The sequence below is a fragment of the Mesoplodon densirostris genome, chromosome X (assembly GCF_025265405.1).
Source record: "Mesoplodon densirostris isolate mMesDen1 chromosome X, mMesDen1 primary haplotype, whole genome shotgun sequence".
In the NCBI taxonomy this organism is placed as follows: domain Eukaryota; kingdom Metazoa; phylum Chordata; class Mammalia; order Artiodactyla; family Ziphiidae; genus Mesoplodon; species Mesoplodon densirostris.
Genome location: NC_082681.1, coordinates 23787716 through 23808222, shown reverse-complemented (window position 1 = coordinate 23808222; position 20507 = coordinate 23787716). Strand labels below are relative to the sequence as shown.

General features: G+C 41.9%; 1 protein-coding gene across 1 annotated transcript in view; it reads right to left on the bottom strand.

The window, feature by feature from the left end:
* Window positions 1-6198: 6198 nt before the first annotated feature.
* Window positions 6199-20507, bottom strand: part of ZDHHC9 (zinc finger DHHC-type palmitoyltransferase 9) — a 34250-nt gene continuing 19941 nt past the window's right edge. The window contains exons 6-11 of the mRNA XM_060087627.1: window positions 16697-16834; window positions 15747-15793; window positions 14873-14977; window positions 13341-13444; window positions 12840-12936; window positions 6199-7982 (exon numbers count right to left, since the gene is read on the bottom strand). Of these exons, the coding sequence (XP_059943610.1) occupies window positions 7866-7982; window positions 12840-12936; window positions 13341-13444; window positions 14873-14977; window positions 15747-15793; window positions 16697-16834 (608 nt within the window). The 3' untranslated portion in view covers window positions 6199-7865. The remainder of the gene's footprint in view (window positions 7983-12839; window positions 12937-13340; window positions 13445-14872; window positions 14978-15746; window positions 15794-16696; window positions 16835-20507) is intronic.

Here is a 20507-nt window from a genome sequence, read left to right as displayed (position 1 = left end):
ACTAGCAGTTAGGAGCTCTGGCCAACCTGAGTTCAAGTCTTGGCTCTGTCACTCACTAGCTGGGTCACTTTGGACAAGCCGCTTAACCTCCCTGAGCCTCACTTTCCACATCAGTACAGTGGGGATAATAGTACTAGCCTCATGGGGTTGTTACACAGGTTGAATGAACTAGTGTATGTAGAATACTTAGCACAGTGTCAAGCACAAAATTCATGCTCAGTGAATGATAACAAGTCACCACCCAGCAACCTCCATTTCATTCCCTTCAAGGCTAGTCTCACCTTGGACCCCTAGCTAGTGTAGTGACCCAGGGCAAAGGCTTTGGCATTCTAAAGTGTCTTCAAATCCTGGCTCCACCGCTTACTAGTTAGTTACAGAATGTGAGGTAATTACATACACATATATTTCTTTTCTGTAAAATAAGAATAATGATCTATATTGCGATATATAAATATATCAAGTGAACACACTGCACACCTTAAACTTACACAATGTTATATGTTAATTATATCTCAATTTAAAAATAATTTAAAATAAATAAAAATTAAATTAAACAAAAAAGAATAATGAGCTAATAATACCTACCTCTTGGGGTTAACAGAGAAATAAATGAGATAGCATATAAAGTTTCTGGCACATAGTGACAATAAATGCTGGGGATTTTTGAACTTTTTTGTAACCTCCAAGGTGCTGAGCTCAAGAATGGGCACAAAGGCCACGCTGACATGTGCTTGTCTGCAGACTAACTGCTGTAGCTCAGAGACAGACATGCTATATGAAAGCTCCCAGAGGGTGCTAGGATTCAGGGTAGAGGGTGCCAGCTCTGGTGTCCGGAGAGGCTGGTGATGGGGAGAAAGCCCACCTGAGAGCCTGGGACAGCCCTAGCTCTGCCCAGCCTACAGTACGATGATCAGCCCTGGGTATCAGATTTATTTTAGGCAATTCCGCTGGACATCCATGGGCTGCTAGAAGGAAGAGGATAAAGGCCAGATTCAAAAAGAAAAAGTGTAGAGTCCAGCCAGCTCCTCTCCAGTTCAGGATTAGAGATACCTCCCCAGCCCATCAGGGGAAGCAGCTGGGGGTATCAGCACATTCTGGCTAAACCATCACCCCTGCCTGTCACTCCTTGCCTTTATTTCCCCAGATAGGTCCTGATCAGCTCCCCCCCACCAACAAACATGGCTATCGCCTCCACAAATTCCCTCTCCTGTTCCAGCCCAAACTCTCGAGCAGCATGGTCTGCCTCTCACTCATAGAAACCCCGCCCAGGCTTTTCACAGAAGTGGAGGCCTCAGTGGGGCCACTAGAGACCAAGGGCACTAAAACAAAAGCTAAAAGAGGTTTGTAAGGGGAAAATGGGCACTGATCACGGTAGTCTCAGTGAGGTTCAACACCTTCCCCCCTCCCAAGTCAGGAAATTCAGGATGAGGTATGAGGTTTCCCAGCTGGGGAAAAGAAGTGGCTCTCCCACCTCTCCTTCACAATAGAGGCTACCTTGGCTTCTCATACAACGTGGGCCACATTCTATATTATTCAGCCAACAACACAATCAAGTGGGAAGGAACTGCCTCCCCTCTAGACCCAGCCAACATTCCTCCTCCAGGAAGGTCCTAAATAAACGGAATTCTATAGCACTTGATATGTAGGCTTCACCTTTTCCTAGAACTTCACAGTTACCAATACAGCATTTGTATACCATTGCCTCTGGGACCTGCCACGGATAGCGTCAGAGAGAGCTCAGGGCAATGGCCCTTACAAAGGGACAGGCGATTTGACTGTGGGAACTCGGCAAGGCAACTTCCTGACTTTCTGTGCTAAAGAAACCCCACCATCAGTTCAACCTAAGTGCAGGGGTCTGTAGAGATATTTAAGAGATTTAAGTCTAAAACAAAAACCCAACAACTACCCCCATATCAGTCTGACTATATATAGTCAGCCCTCTGCATGCCTAAAAGGGAGAGATCATTGGTAAAATTCATCCAAAATGGCAAAAAAATCTTAAAATTGTTGCTGTTTCTCAACTCACAAGAGAATGGGGTCAGCAATGCCATTCCTCCTAAAGTTAACCCTAGCACATGGTCAGTTTTCAACAAGTATTTATTGAATGTTAAATGAAGGAAAGGTTCATTTCATTCAAGTGACACTTGGAATTATTCAAACTCCTTTCTCTGTCTACACCTGCTCGACTGAGGGGCAGGGGGTTTTGCCAGAAAACTCTCTGGACTGGGAGTGAGGACATCTGGATTCTGGTCTCTGCTTTACCAGTAACTGTCCACGTGACCTTAGATTAAGTCACAGTACTTAATTTTCTGATGAGAGAGAGAGAGCAAGAGTGAGCACAAGCAACGTGGACTACATGATCAGTGTTTTCCTTTGAGGGGTGCCATGGCCAGAGGCCAGGTTTTATGACAATCATATCTCTAATTTGGGGCACAAAACTATCACCCACTTGGCCAAGTTGGGACAGTCAGAAGCTGAAGATGGGCAATGGCTGGCAGAAAAGGCAGTGGGAGGGGGGCTTGAAGAAAGCGAAGAGGCATGGAACTTTAGGGAGGTAATTCTGTGCCGTGCTCCAGAGTTGTAAAACCACTTCTAAATCAAGGCCCCTTCACTTCCCGGCCCATGGTGCAGGGTGAGCTCCAAGCTTTCATTTATTAATTGAGTAGAAAAACCCCTAATACAAAAAGAAAGATGAAGGACTTGGAAGGCCAAATAGCAAGAAACATAAAGCAGAGGGGAGGTGTGGAAAATGTTTAACCTCATTATTAACGGAAGAAATAGAAATTAAGAAATGAAGGCGTCAAGATACCAGTTTACAGCTAGCTACTAAATTACCAAATGTTTAAATGAGGTGTGCTGAAGGAGGCTCTCTGATACAAAGCTGGTAGGACAAACTGGGACAGCCTTTCTGTAAAGCAATTTGGCCATATTTATCAAGAGCCTTTAAAAGAGCGCTCCCTTTGACTCAGTAATTCCACCTCTAGGAATCTATCCTAAGGAAATAAGATATGCCCATATATAAGGAAGTTCATCACAGCAATATTCATAGTAATGAAAAATTGGAGACACCTAAATGTCTGACAATAGGGAAAAGGTTATGCACATATTATGGAGTCATTAAGAAGTATTTTCAAATAATTTCTAATGATATGGAAAATGCTAAGTAAAAAAAGCAAGATTACAGAACTATATAGTTGAATTCCAGTTATGTTCAAAAATATATATGCACAGAAAAAAGACCAAAAAGAAATACACCAAAATATTAACAGTGATTATTATATTTGGTGATGTGTTTATGAGTGATTTTTCAATCTTCTTACTTTCCTGTACTTTCAAAATTTTCAGCATGTGCTACTTTTAAATGTGATGAACATGTGTTACTTTTAAAATTTAAAAAGCACATTAAAGGTATAAGGGGATGGGGGTGTGTTTGCTGATTTTCTAAATTTTCCAAATATTTAGAGGTAGAAAGGGACCTTTGAGATAATCTAGTCCAACAGTTCTCAACCCTATCAGCCCCAACCCTCCGTTGGTATATACAATATTTTGCAATGTACCCTTTGCCACCCTGAAATGAATTTCATAGTTAATATAAACTGCTTATACACATAATTTCCAGAATAGCAATATAATACACTAACTACAGTATAAAGGAGAAATAAAAGGAAAGTCATTTATAATCAGATAATAGGTATTTCAGTATGCAAATGCCTGCACAAGACTATACTAAAAGATCTAACAGTCAGATGCTTCCACTTATATATGTAGATTCACTGCGAATGCAGCTGCTACAAAGGAAGACTAAGTATTGGCAACTTAAAAATCCATGAATGGCATTGCTACTGGCGACATGATTTTCAAAAGTCACAACTCTTGGTAAACTTCTGAGTAAAATAAAGTACCATCTTCACTCAATTTACACAACTGTTGCATTACTGGAAATTCAGTGTATGATATTAAAACTATAAAAATATGTTAGTTCCCATTCCCCTTTCATATTTATCCGAAACATGAAATCCACAATGACTCCCTTTTTTTGTGAGTTGGGCTTGCATCCTTTAAAACTAACCATATTTGCAGTTCTAACCTTTGATACTGTTTCTAAAACGCACTGCTGAAGAACAGGAAGCAATTCCTAGAATGTATTCTCAAAACTGACACAAATGCTCTTTGAATTATCGGAAGTACTGGTCTTCTTTAGTATCACCAAGGCACAAGAGCAAATTATCATTAAAAACAAAATTTACTGTGATCCCTTGGTGATTTTCCCTAGCCTGGCCCCAAGCCTCAAGGGGTACAGAATGAACTGAGCTAGAAGAAAAGGACTAACAGGGCCAGGCTATGGGGAGAGGGAGGAGGGCTAGGTTGCTAGGTTACCACTTGAGCCAATCCAAGTGGTCCCAGAGGGGTACCAGACACACAGTTCAGGTCCCTCTCTCTGCCCCACTAGGCTGAGGGCCCTCTCAAAAGAAGGGGGTCAAAAGGTGGGGGAGGGGTCCGGTCACGCACGCTAGGCACAAGTAAAGAAATGAGGCAGAAGCACAAAGAAACAGACATCCCTGTATTTCTAAAACCATTCAAGTCTCCTTCATTAATTGGCTTCCCCCCGAAAAGAAGGATTTCTTTATTACGAAACACCAGAGAGTGAAAAACCCAGCACACATACACATTTGTAGGCTCACAAAAAAGTGCAGAGATTTACATATTAAATTGTATTTAAGTTAGAAAATAGATTTAAAAACAAAATACTTCTTTTTCCCCCAACAAGGTAAAGAGATTTGGTCAGTAGGAAAAGGGGCCTTAAGGGTAAACGCAGGAAGGGCAGGGCAGGAAGAATGGAGTTTAGCTGCTATAGAATTAGAACCCACTGCTGCCACTGGTGAAAAAAGCAAAGGGGGAGATGGTGTTCTCCACTGTGGCAAGCAGGGCCCCAGGGCCAAAGGGACATGAAAGAAAAAAAGAGGCCTCAAAGAGCCAAATTCCACCAACCCCCAGAGGTTTTGGATCCGTGCCAACCATCCTGGTCTGGGGAAGTGGGGTGCATAGGAAACTTAAGGAATGGGGAGGAAGGGGAGAGGTGGAAAGAATGTCAGCCATTGAAAAGAGCAAACAATTTAAAGCCTATTCCCCTGGGAGGGACCAATTCTTCAATCTCCCCTCTGATCAGAACTCAGACTAGGAACAGTCCCAGCTGGTGCATGGTATGAACGGGACAGATCTTCAGGCCAAGGTCTTAAATGCAGAAGATTTATATAGGAAAAGAACAAGGGTAGGGAGTAGGGAAAAGCAGAAGCTTTTTTTAAAAAATCATTTCACACTAATGATAAGGGGTTTCCATTCTGACCCTTCACCTCAGAAAAAGAAAGGGTCAACAGAAGAGTGACTGAGGTAAGTTGAGGGAGGAGAGAGGAGATGGGCTAAGACAGGCTGAGTTGAGAACTGACTAAGGTCATCTGACTGGCAGGTTAACTGGAAAAACCTAATATCTTCCCAACTCTCCAGGCTTGGCCTTATTTTGAACTAACTAAAATCCAACTACAAGGACAAAACTGAGAGAGCCAGAAAAAGAATGAGAAAGAGGAATCTGAGTCAGAGTCCCAGTCTGTCTCTCTGTCTCTCTAAGGATTGCTAAACTCAAATCCTGCTACAAGAAAATAGGAAGACGTAGAGAAAAAGCTAGGAGCGGCCGAATTTCATTACTTCTGATTAACTGGGAAGAGCGAGACAAGAATTGGTAAGGAATCTTGATTACAGACCATTTAAAAAGAAATATATACCATCACTTGTAAAAGATCACCAACAAAATATTTCCAACGGGAGGCCCTGAGGAGCCTGCTTTAATAACCAAGACTCATTTGCAATTAACAGCATCCATCTGCATAAAAACAATATCCTATTAAAGAACTTGTTCTCTTAATTTAATATAACCCCTGACCTTCCCAATCTTTCTAACACTGTTCATGGCCTTGAAAGGCCTCTTTTCATAGTCCAGAATAAGGTAAACTTCAACCCAGAATGTAGTATAGGTCAATGGAGAGTTTGGGAGCTACCTCTCCAACCCAAGGGCCCCCTGGAAAATGGAAGTATGCGTAGTAACAAGCACCCCCTTCAACCCCCACCCCCCCCCCCCACCCCCCCAAGATATTCACACCCCCATGGTGGTTCTTGAAATGGAAGGGGGAAGGAGGAGGCAGGCAGTTTGCATTAGACACAGTTTAATCGCCTTCAAATAGATTAAAAGTTCTGGTTTACACTCCCCCCGCTCCCCGGAAGTCATCCAGACAGGACCCTGGCTTAGAAAAACACAGGTGCTCTAGGAAATATAGCCACATATAATACATAAATCTTCTTCCCTGAAATAGAGCAGGTCCTGAGTAGAGCTGACTGGGGGCCACAGCCCACCCCCAGGGTGAAGCGGCTCTGGGACTCTGCCGGTGGAAGTGCTGGAAGAGCGGGGCCTGGAGGAAGTCCCCGGTGTGGTTACCAAGCCCGCGGTGGGCCAAGGCCTTGGAGTGGGTCCCCCAGGAGGGCAGCAGTGCAGGGCTTTCCCTCCTCACTCAGCCGAGGCCTAATGGAAGTACTGGTTATCCTTTCTTTTTCTTTTTTTTTTCTTTTTTGAGGGGACATAGGGGGAGAGGAGAGGAGAGCCTCTCTGTGCCTTAGTTTCCCCATTTGTGCATACAGGGCCTCTGCAGGCCTCACACAGGGAGTCTGAGGGGGTAGTGTTTAAGTGAGCACTCGGGCTTCCTCTGAGGAAAAGGAACCACCAAAGTGCAGACTTTTATTACTGCCATTCCTGCTCCCAACGGGAACAAGAGTCAAAAGGAAAACAAATTAAAAGGGGCTAATGAGGGGCTTCCCTGGTGGCGCAGTGATCGAGAGTCCGCCTGCCGATGCAGGGGACACGGGTTCGTGCCCCGGTCCGGGAAGATCCCACATGCCGTGGAGCAGCTGGGCCCATGAGCCATGGTCGCTGAGCCTGCGCGTCCAGAGCCTGTGCTCCGCAACGGGAGAGGCCACAACAGTGAAAGGCCCGCGTTATGCAAAAAAAAAAAAAAAAAAAAGGGGGGGGTGCTAATGAGAGAGGAGGAGAGATGAGACAGAGAGTGGGAGGGGCCGTGCCGTTGGCATCTCATAAGTTCTTATGGAGAACGGCACAGGTATTAAAAAGTTTCTGGGTAGTCTACAAGAAATGTGAATTGTTATCTATACTGCAATTACTTACATATATCTCACTGGAAAAGAGTGGGGCTTGGGTGTTAGAGAGTGGACAGGGGACAAAGGAGAAGCTGCACGAATAAATACAACAAGTGGAAACTGCCTGCCCCATTGCTGAAAGGATTTGCTGGCAATGTTGGCACTTTGTAGCCAGGAGAATCTTCCAACCCCACTCTCCATCCCCCTCCATTCTGAAGGCCTCAAGAATCCAGTTAGAATTCCCTGGCCAGAGTTCTCTGTGACTGCCCCTGGACTCATGAGGTGCAGCAGCCTGAGAGGATTTGAGCCAGTCTCAAGAACCTTTACCCCAGAATTGGGCCAGTGACCCCAAGCAGGAGAGCTGGGATCTGGGAAGAGAGGGGAGTCCAAGGAGCCTCTGTGGCTGAGGCCATGGAAAACCAGTGCCAGGGCCCAAGGGACCCATTTGTCCAGTTACCAGAGGTGACTGACATCTTCTGCAACTGCTTGGAGTCCAGAAAGTAAAAAAAGCTTGCAGCAAGAAAATGCCAGTTTACAACTGGGTGAATAAAGACCAAAGAAAAACAGTAATAGGAACAGCTTACTTGCTCTCTGTCTCAGGTTATCTTCTCCCATTAAATCTCTCACAGCCCTAATCATACACAACAAAAGTCTCTTCCATAGATAGGCTACTTCTCAGCTTCAGTGGCCTCCTGTGAGGGCTCTGGGGGCTCTGGGGGTGGCATCTCTTCAGGAGTGCTGGTGTCCTCCGGCATCTCATCGGAGCTTAGATGGTCTGTTGGAGCCTGAGAAGGAAAAGATATCAAATTCAATACAAAGCTCTCCCTCAAAATCCAAATGGAGATAATCCATAGACACTGAACTCTTCGTCTGAACCCATCAACCACACTGATGCTACAGATACGCCGCCACCAACACCAAACTCAGAACCAAGACAAGACTTTCGTCTTCTCAGCAGAAGGCAATTGAAGTTTATTTGAGTTCTATTCTTAACTGTCTGTTGTGGACAGATGGTTCAATTATTATGCATGATAATAATAAAAGGGACCACAAATAATTACACAGACCACTTTCCCTCCTTCACAACAGAATGTTATAACATACTTGTCTAACAAGGCCTGACATGGTGGTTTCTCAATCTTCTTTCGGCCCTAACACATACCTCCCTAGAACAGTGATTCTAAACCAAAGAGGGTGGGGTGGTAAAATCTTCAGATGGTATATCTGGTTTGAAAATGCCTCCTGAGTGATTCTAAAATACCACCCTTCCCCACATTCAACTGAGAATCACTAACCTATACTGTAATGATTTAGGATCAGACCCATCAGAAAAACAATATTCAAAATGATGATAATGATATATAAACATGAGTTTGCTGTACTTCAGAAAAGAAAATTAAAAATTTAAGAAAGGCAAAGTAGAGAACAATTATCTAACTTACAAATAGCATTCACCTAAGAGTAGGATTTGATTTCTTGTTTTTGGCCGCACTGCGTGGCTTGTGGGATCTTAGTTCCCCAACCAGGGATTGAACCCTGGCCCATGGCAGTGAAAGTGCTAAGTCCTCAACACTGGACCGCCAGGGAATTCCAGGAGAATTTGATTTTAAAAGAAAGTTCAAGTCTACTAAAAATCTATTAGAACTAATAAAAAAAGTTCAGCAAGGTTTCAGGATACAGAATCAATACACAAAAAAACCAGCTGGGCTTCCCTGGTGGCGCAGTAGTTGAGAGTCCACCTGCCGATGCAGGGGACATGGGTTCGTGCCCCGGTCTGGGAAGATCCCACATGCCGCGGAGCGGCTGGGCCCGTGAGCCATGGCCGCTGAGCCTGCGCGTCTGGAGCCTGTGCTCCACAACGGGAGAGGCCGCAACAGTGAGAGGCCCGCGTACCGCAAAAAAAAAAAAAAAAAAACCAATTGTATTTCTATATACTCCCAATGAACAATCTGAAATAATTTCATTCATAATAACATCAAAAATAATAAAATGTTTATGAATAAGTGTACCAAAAGAAGTGTAAAACTTATACTCTGTAAACTACAAAACATTGTTGAAAGAAATTTTAAAAGACCTAAATAAATGAAAAGACAGCCCATGTGTTAATGGCTCAGGAGACTTAATCTTGTTAGGATGATAATACTCCCCAAATTGATCTAAGGATTCAATGCAATCCCCATCAAAATTCCACCTGGCATCTTTGCAGAAATTGACAAGCTGATTCTAGGATTCATATGGAAATACAAGGGGCCACAGCCAAAACAACTGAATAAAGAATAAATTTGGAGGACTCACACCTAATTTCAAAACTTACTACAATGCTACAGCAACCCAGACAGTGTGATACTGGAATTAAGAGTAAACTTACTGGGGCTTCCCTGATGGCACAGTGGTTAAGAATCGCCTGCCAATGCAGGGGTCACGAGTTTGTGCCCTGGTCCAGGAAGATCCCACATGCTGTGGAACAAACAACTAAGCCCGTGCGCCACAACTACGGAAGCCTGCACGCCTAGAGCCCATGCTCCACAGCAAGAGAAGCCACCACAATGAGAAGTCCTTGCACTGCAAGGAAGACTAGCCCCTGCTCACGGCAACTAGAGAAAGCCTGCGCGCAGCAACAAAGACCCAGTTCAGCCAAAAATAAATAAATAAATACATTTTTTAAAAAAGAAAAAAAAAGAATAAATTTATTGATCAGTGGAATAGGACTGAGAGTCCAGAAACAAACTCTCATGTTTACGCTCAATTGATTTTTGACAAGGGTGCCAAGACAATTCAATGGAGTAAGAATAATCTTCAACTGGCTATCCATGAGACAACTGGCTATCCACATGCAAAAGAAAGAATTTGGGACTTCCCTGCTGGCTCAGTGGTTAAGAATCCACCTGCCAATGCAGTGGACACAGGTTCAAGCCCTGGTACAGGAAGATCCCACATGCTGCAGAGCAACAAAGCCCGTGCACCACAACTACTAAAGCCCACGCACCTAGAGCCCGTGCTCCACAACAAGAGAAGCCACCGCAATGAGAAGCCCACGCATCGCAACGGAGAGTAGCCCCTGCTCGCCACAGCTAGAGAAAGCCCATGCACAGCAACAAAGACCCAATGCAGCCAAAAATAAATAAATTTAAAAAATTAATTTAAAAAAAGAAAGAACTTAAACCCTCTACCTCACACAATATATAAAACTTAACTCAAAATGGATCAAAGACCTAAATTTAAGAGCTAAAACTCTAAAATTCTTAGAAGAAAACAGGATAAATCTTCATGCCCTTGGATTAGGCAATGATTTCTTAGATCTGACAACAAAAGCACAAGCAACAACAACAAAATAGGCAAATTAGACTACATCAAAATTGAAATCTTTTTTGTTTGGCTGTGCCACGCAGCATGTGGGAACTTAGCTCCCCAACCAGGGATGGAACCCGCGCCCCCTGCAGTGGAAGCTCAGAGTCTTAACCACTGGACCACCAGGGAAGTCCCAAAATTGAAATCTTTTGTGCTCGAAAGGATACCATCAAGAAAGTGAAAATACAATTTACAGAATGGGAGAATATTTGCAAATCATTTCTCTGATAAGGGACTTACATACAGAATTAAGAACTCAACAATAAAAAAACCCCAAACAACCCAATTTAAAAACTGACAAAAGGGCTTCCCTGGTGGCGCAGTGGTTGAGAGTCTGCCTGCCAATGCAGGGGACACGGATTCGTGCCCCAGTCCAGGAGGATCCCATGTGCCACGGAGCGGCTGGGCCCGTGAGCTGTGGCTGCTGAGCCTGCACGTCCGGAGCCTGTGCTCTGCAGCAGGAAAGGCCACAACAGTGAGAGGCCCGTGTAACCACAAAAAATAAAAATAAAAAATAAAAATTGACAAAGGATCTGAATAGACACTTCTCCAAAGAAGATACAGAAATGGCCAATAAAATCATGAAAAGATGCTCGACATCACTGTTCATCAGGGAGATGCAAATCAAGATTACAGTGAGATACGACTTCACACACACTAGGATGGATGGCTAGAATCAAACTGCTGGATGATAATAACAAGTGTTGCCCAGGATATGGAGAAGTTGGAACCCTCAAATGTGACTGGTGGGGATGAAAAATGGTACAGCCACTTTGGAAAACAGTACAGCAGTTCCTTTAAACATAAAGTTACTATATGACCCAGCAATTTCAATTCCATGTACATAGCCAAGAGAAATGAAAACACATGTCCATGTAAAAACTTGCATACAGGGGCTTCCCTGATGGTGCGGTGGTTGAGAATCTGCCTGCCGATGCATGGGACACGGGTTCGAGCCCTGGTCTGGGAAGATCCCACATGCCACGGAGCAACTGGGCCCGTGAGCCACAACTACTGAGCCTGCGCGTCTGGAGCCTGTGCTCTGCAACAAGAGTGGCCACGATAGTGAGAGGCCCACGCACCGTGATGAAGAGTAGCCCCTGCTTGCCGCAACTGGAGAAAGCCCTCACACAGAAACGAAGACCCAACACAGCCAAAAATAAATAAGTAAGTAAGTAAGTAAGTAAGTAAGTAAATAAATAAATAAATATTAAAAATATCTGCTAAAAAAATCTGAATTGTGTCAAAAAAAAACAACTTGCATACACATGTTCATTACAGCATTATTCATAATAACCAAAAGGTGGAAACAACCTAAATGTCTATCAATTGATGAATGGATAAATAAAATGTAGTCTATCTATATAACAGAATATTATTCAGCCATATGAAGGAAAGAAGTACTGCTACATGCTACAACATAGATGAACCTTGAAAATACAAGGCTAAATCAAAGAAGCCAGTCACCAAAGACCACATATAATATGATTCTATTTATATGAAATGTACAGAAGTCTACAGCAAAAGAAAGTAGATTAATAGTTCCCTAGGGATGGGGCTGAGGGAACTGGGGGGAAAGGGAGAGTGACTGCTAATGGGTACAGGGGTTTTTTTGGGGGGGGGGCAATGAAAATGTTTTAAAATGGATTGTTGTGATGATAGCACAATTCTGTGAACATATTACAAACCAGTGAATCCTACATTTTAAACAGGTATTTTATGGTATCTGAATTATATCTCAACAGAGCTATTACAAAAAAAAGCAAGTTCAACTAATAACTTTTTAGGAACATACTTTATTAAAGCATATGTGATCAGTATAGCTAGGAGAGTTTCCACATCTGCATAATCCAGTGAGGAAGCCTCCTTCTACCAAGGTAACCACACCACTAACTCCAACCCACCCCCCTGACCCCTGTCATTGCTCCTATAGCATTTTATGCTTCCCTCATCAAGGCACTTTTCACTACATGGACTAATAACCTGTTTTCTCTCGTCCCCACTAGACAATGAGCTCCATAAGAGCAGACGCATCATGTGACGTGTTCACTGGTGTATCCCTAGCACCTAGCACATTGGCTGGCACAGAATGTTGAAGAAATGACTAGATCTCAATCTATGTCAAGGGCACAAAGATCTTAAGGCAACGTCAGGGCAGAAGCAGAAACAGGGAAGCTGGAGTGATTGGACACAAAATTGCCTAATTATATCTCTAAGGTGTAAATTTAGTCTACACCCTCTATCCCCAACTCAGTCTTAAAGTCTAAAAGCCTTAAAAAGTCAGGAACACTTACTGGGCTCTGAGGCAAGAGGCTGGTACTGGCCTCTTGAGTACTGGGAGGTCGACTTCCACTTTCCTCCAGTGGCAAAATACCCCTTCGATCCAGCACACTGAAGGAGACAGGAGAGTTAACAAAGCACTTTGCATCCACCTCTCCACCCACCCACCCCACTGAATCTTCCTGTGTGTGCTGGAAAATATAAACCTGCCCTTTGGCAGTCTAGTCTGATCCTAGCACATATCTCCTACTTTCCATTCACTTTTTCTTCCACAAACCAGGGAATACCACATTAACAAGGGAACAAACAGATAAAATAAGAATGAAAGGTCATTCCTTCAAAACAACCAGCCCATGGTCTATGGTCCATGTAGATATGGCACCAAGGGACAATCCCTGGAAAGACCTCTTTTGACAGGAAGAGGCCATGTTCAGAAGAATGCATCAGACCAGGTGACAGGATCAGGTCAAACTGCTTGTCCCAAGAGTTCCAGGATCTTCTAGTCCTCTGAGTACCTGGGGGGCAAGGGGCCACACAGCACTTCACAGCAGTTCTTCACAATATTGCCATGGCTATAGGGATTCTGGACACGATTCTTCCCTGTCCATGAGCCTTTGATCTGCAAGATAAAAGCCAAGGCTTATATTAAACATTATGTTGAAGAAATACATGCAGCACAGGAAGATGAAAAAGTTCTGGAGATGGATGGTGGTGATGGTTGCACAACAATGTGAATGTACTAATACCACTGAATTGTAAACTTAAAAAATGGTTTAAGATGGTACATTTTAAGGACTTCCCTGGTGGTCCAGTGGTTAAGAATCCGCCTGTCACTGCAGGGGACACGGGTTCGATCCCTGGTCCAGGAAGATCCCACATGCCGCGAAGCAACTAAGCCCCTGCGCCACAGCTACTGAGCCCACGCGCCTAGTGCCCGCGCTCCGCAACAAGAGAAGCCACCACAATGAGAAGCCCATGCACTGCAACAAACAGCAGCCCCCGCTCACCGCAACTAGAGAAAGCCTGTGTGCAGCAACGAAGACCCAGCGCAGCCAAAAAAAAAAAAAAAGATGGTGCATTTTATGTCTTTTACCACAACAGAAAAAAAAAGAAATACATGCATAGCCATGGAAAAATATTCACAATAGAGTACAAAAGCAGATACCTGAGCATTATGTATTATTTCCATTTAAAAATACATAATATATTCACATAAACAAACACGGAACAAGTCTAGACAAGTCTAGAAGACTATAGATCATATCATTGACAATGGTGATGCCTATGAGGTAAAATTAAAGGGACTTATTTGCTATTTTTTGCTCATCTGTATTTCCTGATTTTCTACAATGAATATGGATTAATTGGTAACTTTTTGTTTTTAATTCATTTATTTATTTTAGGCTACATTGGGTCTTCGTTGCTGTGCACGGGCTTTCTCTAGTTGCGGCGAGCGGGGGCCGCTCTGTTGCTGTGCGCGGGCTTCTCATTGCAGTGGCTTCTCTTGTTGCAGAGCACGGACTCTAGGCATGCAGGCTTCAGTAGCTGCGGCACGCAGGCTCAGTAATTGTGGCTCACGGGCTCTAGAGTACAGGCTCAGTTGTTGTGGTGCATGGGCTTCGTTTCTCCGCGGCATGTGGGATCTTCCCAGACCAGGGCTCGAACCGGTGTCCCCTGCATTGGCAGGCGGATTCTTAACCACTGCGCCACCAGGGAAGTCCCAGTCGGTAACTTTTTAAAAGCAAGGACTTATTCAGTGCAACTGTCCCTCTCCATTCCAAACCCAGAGGCACCAGTTAGCTTTTAAGGACCTATGAACAGCTAAAGACCTTGTGCTCACCCAACCATTCAATCTCTTCTTCCTAATTCCCTACAACAAACAAAGCAGTCTGCTTTTTCTTCTACACACCTGGTTTAACAATCTCCCTCACCTGGCTTCTGCCTGCCTCAACCTCCCAGGCCCTGGAGACTCAGTTCTCCAGCAGGTAATTAGAGAATAGGCTTTTGGTAGAAGAATATGTAATGAGGAGAGGAAAAGTTGACTCACATCTTCATTGGTTGTCTGGTTGAGAGCCACAAGGAAAGTGTGGAATCCAGTCAGTCCCACGACAGACCAGAGTGTGAAGAAGCAAATGAGTACTTCTAGAACAGTGAGGTGTTGGTTAAGGAATGTGGAAGAAGCCACACCAGGGGACTTGATGCCGCAGCCCATACTCATGACACCAGTCACACCACCTTTACCCCTTGGAACATATATCACAAATATATATCCATACATAACAACGGGTGAATTCTAAACTTGCTGGCTATATCCCTCATGAAGGGTAAAGGATGCCTGTTTATTCACTACAAGTAGCTCTCTAACAGATCTAGTCTATTTAGGTGTTTGTTTATTCATCATTGGCTCTTCGAAGGGGATATTTAGGAGGGGTCCAAAGCTAAACAATGTTGGCCATCACTGCCAATGGAAAACACATCAAAAAATAAACTTTATAGATGAAAAAATTGGTGGGAAAGAAACCAGAATGTGATTTCTAGAAATCCCATCTGAATCTCCTTTTCAGAAATGTAACTGCTGTACAAAATAAGCCTTAGCTGTAACGGGAAGGTGGGACTTCCAGTAAGTGATGCAAGAGGTCTATTGAGAGCAAAGTATAGCCCACTAGAGAAGGCAGGGCTGAGCCTGGGATCAGAAGGACTTGGGAGGGAGGCAGTGGAGACAAAGTTGAAGGAAAGACCTCCCTTTAAGCCCTGGCCATCCTCCATTCTAGTTGCTACCACTAAGGCTACATTTTAAAATTTTAGACGTTGGCACTCTCTGATGTCTGAAAAATGAGATGGTGGAGAACTGCAGACAGAAAGCATGCTGAAAAGTAGTTTAAGAGGGCTTCACAGGGACATCCTGCCAGGGGAGGATATGTTCCAGGAGTTTCTTTCAATGTCTCCAGGAAGCCAATTTTCAAGGATTCTGTGAAATTGGGAGGAGGAGTAGAGAGAAAGATTAGTAACTTTAGTAAAAAATACACACATACCCTAGTGCCTACTCACTTTCTTCCCTCCCTATCCCTTGTTACAAGCCAGCAAGAGATAAGCCCTCATTCAGGCAAGGGACTCACACCTCCAAGCTGGTACTCTCTTGACTAAAGGGTTCATCTTCTCGATACAGGACCCAACACTGGACTAGAGAGTCGGCCACAAGCCAAGCATCTGGCTCCCCTCCCTTTTCCCTAGCCTCCAGCTATGGCCATGGAGGGGGATATTCATTCATAGATGAAAGAAATCAGAAATATCCAAGAAAAATCCTCTTTTTTCATCAATCCATATCTCTTCACTGTTCAAAATCCAGCTCAGGACTCACCTCTCCCCAGGAAGCTGCCTTGATTAAGACCACTCCTTTAACTCCGCATCCCATCTGCCCTTAGGCTGTTTTATGTGTGTGTGTATTTTCTATCTTCCAAAGTAGACCATGAGCCACTAAAAGACATTTCTCTGGTATAATCCCTTCTACCACCTGACACAAGGGCAGGTCTTATGAGGCAAAAGAGGTGACACATACAGCCAAAAATACATCCCCAACCTTTGGGATCACCTCAGAAATGCCCAGTACTCTAGGTACAGACCAGTAATTATGGTCCTGGTCTCCAGCAGAGGGCCACTGAGAAGGCCAACACACTCGGTAAATCCTAATTGATGTGAGCTGAGTTTTGGAGCCCCGTTCAGGAGCAGATAGTAGTGCTCACTTCTAACTGGTCCGAAGGTGCCTTCACAATGGTAAATTCCCACCAGGATACAGAATCACTCCCCTAAGCTGTCCTAAAGTCTTCTCCCACCACCCACCCCTCCAGCAACATACACTGCCCTGTATACTCACTGAGGGCCACGTAGACGATGTTGAAGGCAAAGACATAGATCGTGAGGAGGGACAGAGAAAGGATGAAGAGGTAGAAGTAGCGGTAGTTCCTCTTTCCAACACAATTCCCCACCCAGGGGCAGTGATGGTCGAAACGCTCTGTGGGAGAAAGAGAGAGTCCAGTGCCAAAACCTCCAAAACTAAGCACAACCCTGCCATCCACTTAATACCTAAGTCCAAGACCCCTAGGATCGCTGCCTATTTCAACTGTAAAAAACACTGGTTTTGTATACACTGATGTGTATAAAATGGATGACTAATAAGAACCTGCTGTATAAAAAAATTAATTAAATAAAATTCAAATAAATAAATAAATAAAACCAAAAAAACCTATTTCCTTCCAAAATAAATTTAAAAAAACACTGGTTTTTATTTTTCACTTTTTCACAATGTTTTCACAGCCATCTCATTTGATCCCCACAATCATCCTGGAAGTTGGGCAAAAGAAGATATTATTTTCTCCGTTTTACAGATGAGAAAACTGAGACACTGAGGGGTTAAGTGATCTGTCTCACTGTCAGTTAACAACACAGACCTTGCTTTTCCAAAGAAAAGTCTTAGTAAGTGTGTCTACTAAGTGCAGGAAGAATAAATAGGTGAAGTAGCCAAGGAAATTTTGAAAAATGAGTAGTGTGGTTTTTCTTAAACTCCAGTTAGTAAAAAATTATAAACCTACATACCTGAAATGGTGTGGCATAGCTCAATGGAATGGAAATCACCCAGAAACAGAATATATAAAAATTTACTGTCTGATAGTGCTTCAAAACCAGTAGAGAAAGGAAGTATCATTCTATCAACAACTCAGAGACAATTGGTTACTTGCTTGAAAATAAGGTTAGATCTTTTTCCCTCACACTATTTACGAAAATTAATTCCAGATGAATTAAAGAGTTAAATGTAAAAACAAAGTGAAACCTTAAAATAACCATAAAGAATAGGTGAACATTTGTCACCTGTATGGAGAAGGACTTTCTAAGCATGAAAGTAATGGAAAAAAACCACAGATGACAAAGAAAAATAGATTTGACTCCATACACTTTAAAAAATATTTCATAGATGTTAAAAATACTATAAAGAAAATTAAAGAGGAAAAAAAACCCCGAGAAAGTATGTGAATTTTGTAATACAAATCAATAACAAAATACAAATACTCCTTCAAAAATAGTCAAAAAGCGAAAGTTAATAAATACCATATAAACATATATTTAAACGTTTTCAGATTCACTAACTCATCGCAATACTAATACAACAATAAGATACTTTTCTGCCTATCAAAATAAGAATATAAAAAATAATATTCAGTGCTAGTGAGAACACGGTAAAATGTACACTCTAATATACTGTTTGTGGAAGTACAAATTGAGAGAACCTTTCTGGAAAGCAATTTGCCTGTATGTATCAACAGCCTTAATAATGCTCACACCCCTTTGGCAGAATAAATCCATTTTTAATAATTTCTCATAAGGAAATAGAGATGTGCACAGAAATTTAAGTTCAATACTTTTTTATTAAATTTTTTATTGTGGTAAAATATATAAAACATACAATTTGCCATTTTAACTAATTTTAACTGTAAAATTCACTGGCATTAATTACATTCACAATGTTGTACAACCATCACAACTACCTATTTCCAAAAATTTTCATCACCCCCAAACCACCGCTTGGATTGTCTCCATCTTTTGGCTATCGTGAACAGTGCTGATGTGAACACTGATGTACAAGTACGTTTGAGTTCCTGTTTTCAATTCTTTTTTGGTATTGTTATGGACAGAACTGTGCCCCCCCTAAAATTCAAATGTTGAAACCATAACGCCAGTGTGACTGCATTTGTAGGTAGGGCCTCTAAGGAGGTAACTAAAGTTAAATGAGGTCATAAGGGTGGGGCCCTAATCCAACACAACTGGTATCCTTATAAGAAGAAAAGGAAGAGATACCAGAAGTGTGCGAGCACAGAGAAAAAGGCCATGTGAGGACACAGCAAGAAGGTGGCCACCTGCAAGCCTCACCAGAAATCAACCCAGTTGGCACTGTGATTTTGGACTTCTAACCTCCAGCAGTATGAGAAATTAAATTTCTGTTATTTAAGCTACTCAGTCTGTGGTATTTTGTTGGCAGCCCGAGCACACTGGGTAATACAGGTATATACCCAAGAGTGGAATTGCTGGGTCATATAATTCTATGTTAACTTTCTGAAGAACTGCCAAAATGTTCTCCACAGCAGCTGCACCATTTTACATTCCCACCAGCAATGTATGAAGGTTCCAATTTCGCCACATCCTTAAATTTAATAATTTTTTAAAATTTAATAATTTTGATTGCAGTTTTATAATAATGAATAAAACAGGATAGTGAATAATAGCTATTGATAGGAGACCACCTAAATAAACTAGAATATAGCCATATGATGGATTATGCAGTCATTAAAATAATATATTCAAAAAACATTTATTAAAGATGTAGAAGAATGCTCAGGATATAATGGTAAGTGACAAAGGCAGGACTAAAAACTCCGGTATGATCCAATTTCACAAACAAGAGAAAAACTAGAAGGAAATACAGCAAAATGGAGAGTGAGTTTGGGATTAAGTTTTATTAATACCTGTACTTCCCATATTTTCTACAATGAACATGTATTATTTTAATGAATGAAAAAGGCACAAAGAATAAAATATATCATTTTTAAAGCACAGTGAGCTGTGTACCAGTCAAAAAATAAGGCTGTAAAAACAGGTGCATCTCCTAGTTAAAGGGCTATACCTTTTCAGAAAAGGGAAGTAAGACAGCCGTACTTTAAGCAAACCTGCCATATAAAAAACACTGATAAATGCAGATTTATACAGATATATTCAATATTTTTACCATCAATATATTATAAATCACACTTTTTTCTGATAATATTGATACAAGTAATACATGCTCATTGTAGAAAACTTGAAAATATTTTTTTTCTAATGAAAGAAACAAAATCCCTTATTACCCCACAACCTATAGATAATAGACAATAAGCGTTCTAGAGTACTTCCTTGTATAATTCTTTATACATACTTATATTTTTTTAAATGTGTAACTGAGATCACACTATAAATGTAGTCTATCTTCTATTTTATTTCATTTAGCTTTCTGGTATGAGCTTTACCCATAGAAGTCCACTGTATGTTATGTCCCACAATTTATTTGACCATTTATCTACTGGTGGACAAATAGTTTCTTTCCAATTTTTCAGTACTATAACAATCTGGAGGTAAATATGTCCATACCTAAATCTTTACCACATCCCTAACTATTTTCTTGGGATAGATCCCTAGAAGGCAACTCACTGGCATCAAAGGGTATACATGTTTTAAGGTTTTCATGAATTTTATTAGGTTGCCTTCCAAAAAGTTTGTTCCAATTTACACTCCTACCAGTGTAGGACTAAGCGTTATCAGGTTTTCCTTGCTAAGTTTCTAGGTTTAAAAAGATCTTGTTTTAATTTTTATTTCTTTGCTTTTTAGTAGAGATGAACCTTTTTTTCATGTTAACTAAGTAATTGCATTTCCTGTTTTATCTGCTGCCCATATTTCTACTGAAATGTTATTGCTTCTTTTTTAAAAAATCAATTTGCATGAGTTCTTTATGTTTAAGAATATTAATAAAGAGAGGGAATACTTTTTGAAAACCTTCACATCACACTTTCTTGAAATATCAAGTTTCCTGGCTCATTTAAAATGAGTTTCAATTTATAAAAATCCTATCTACATATAGCTTTTACCATATAAAGTAAGATATA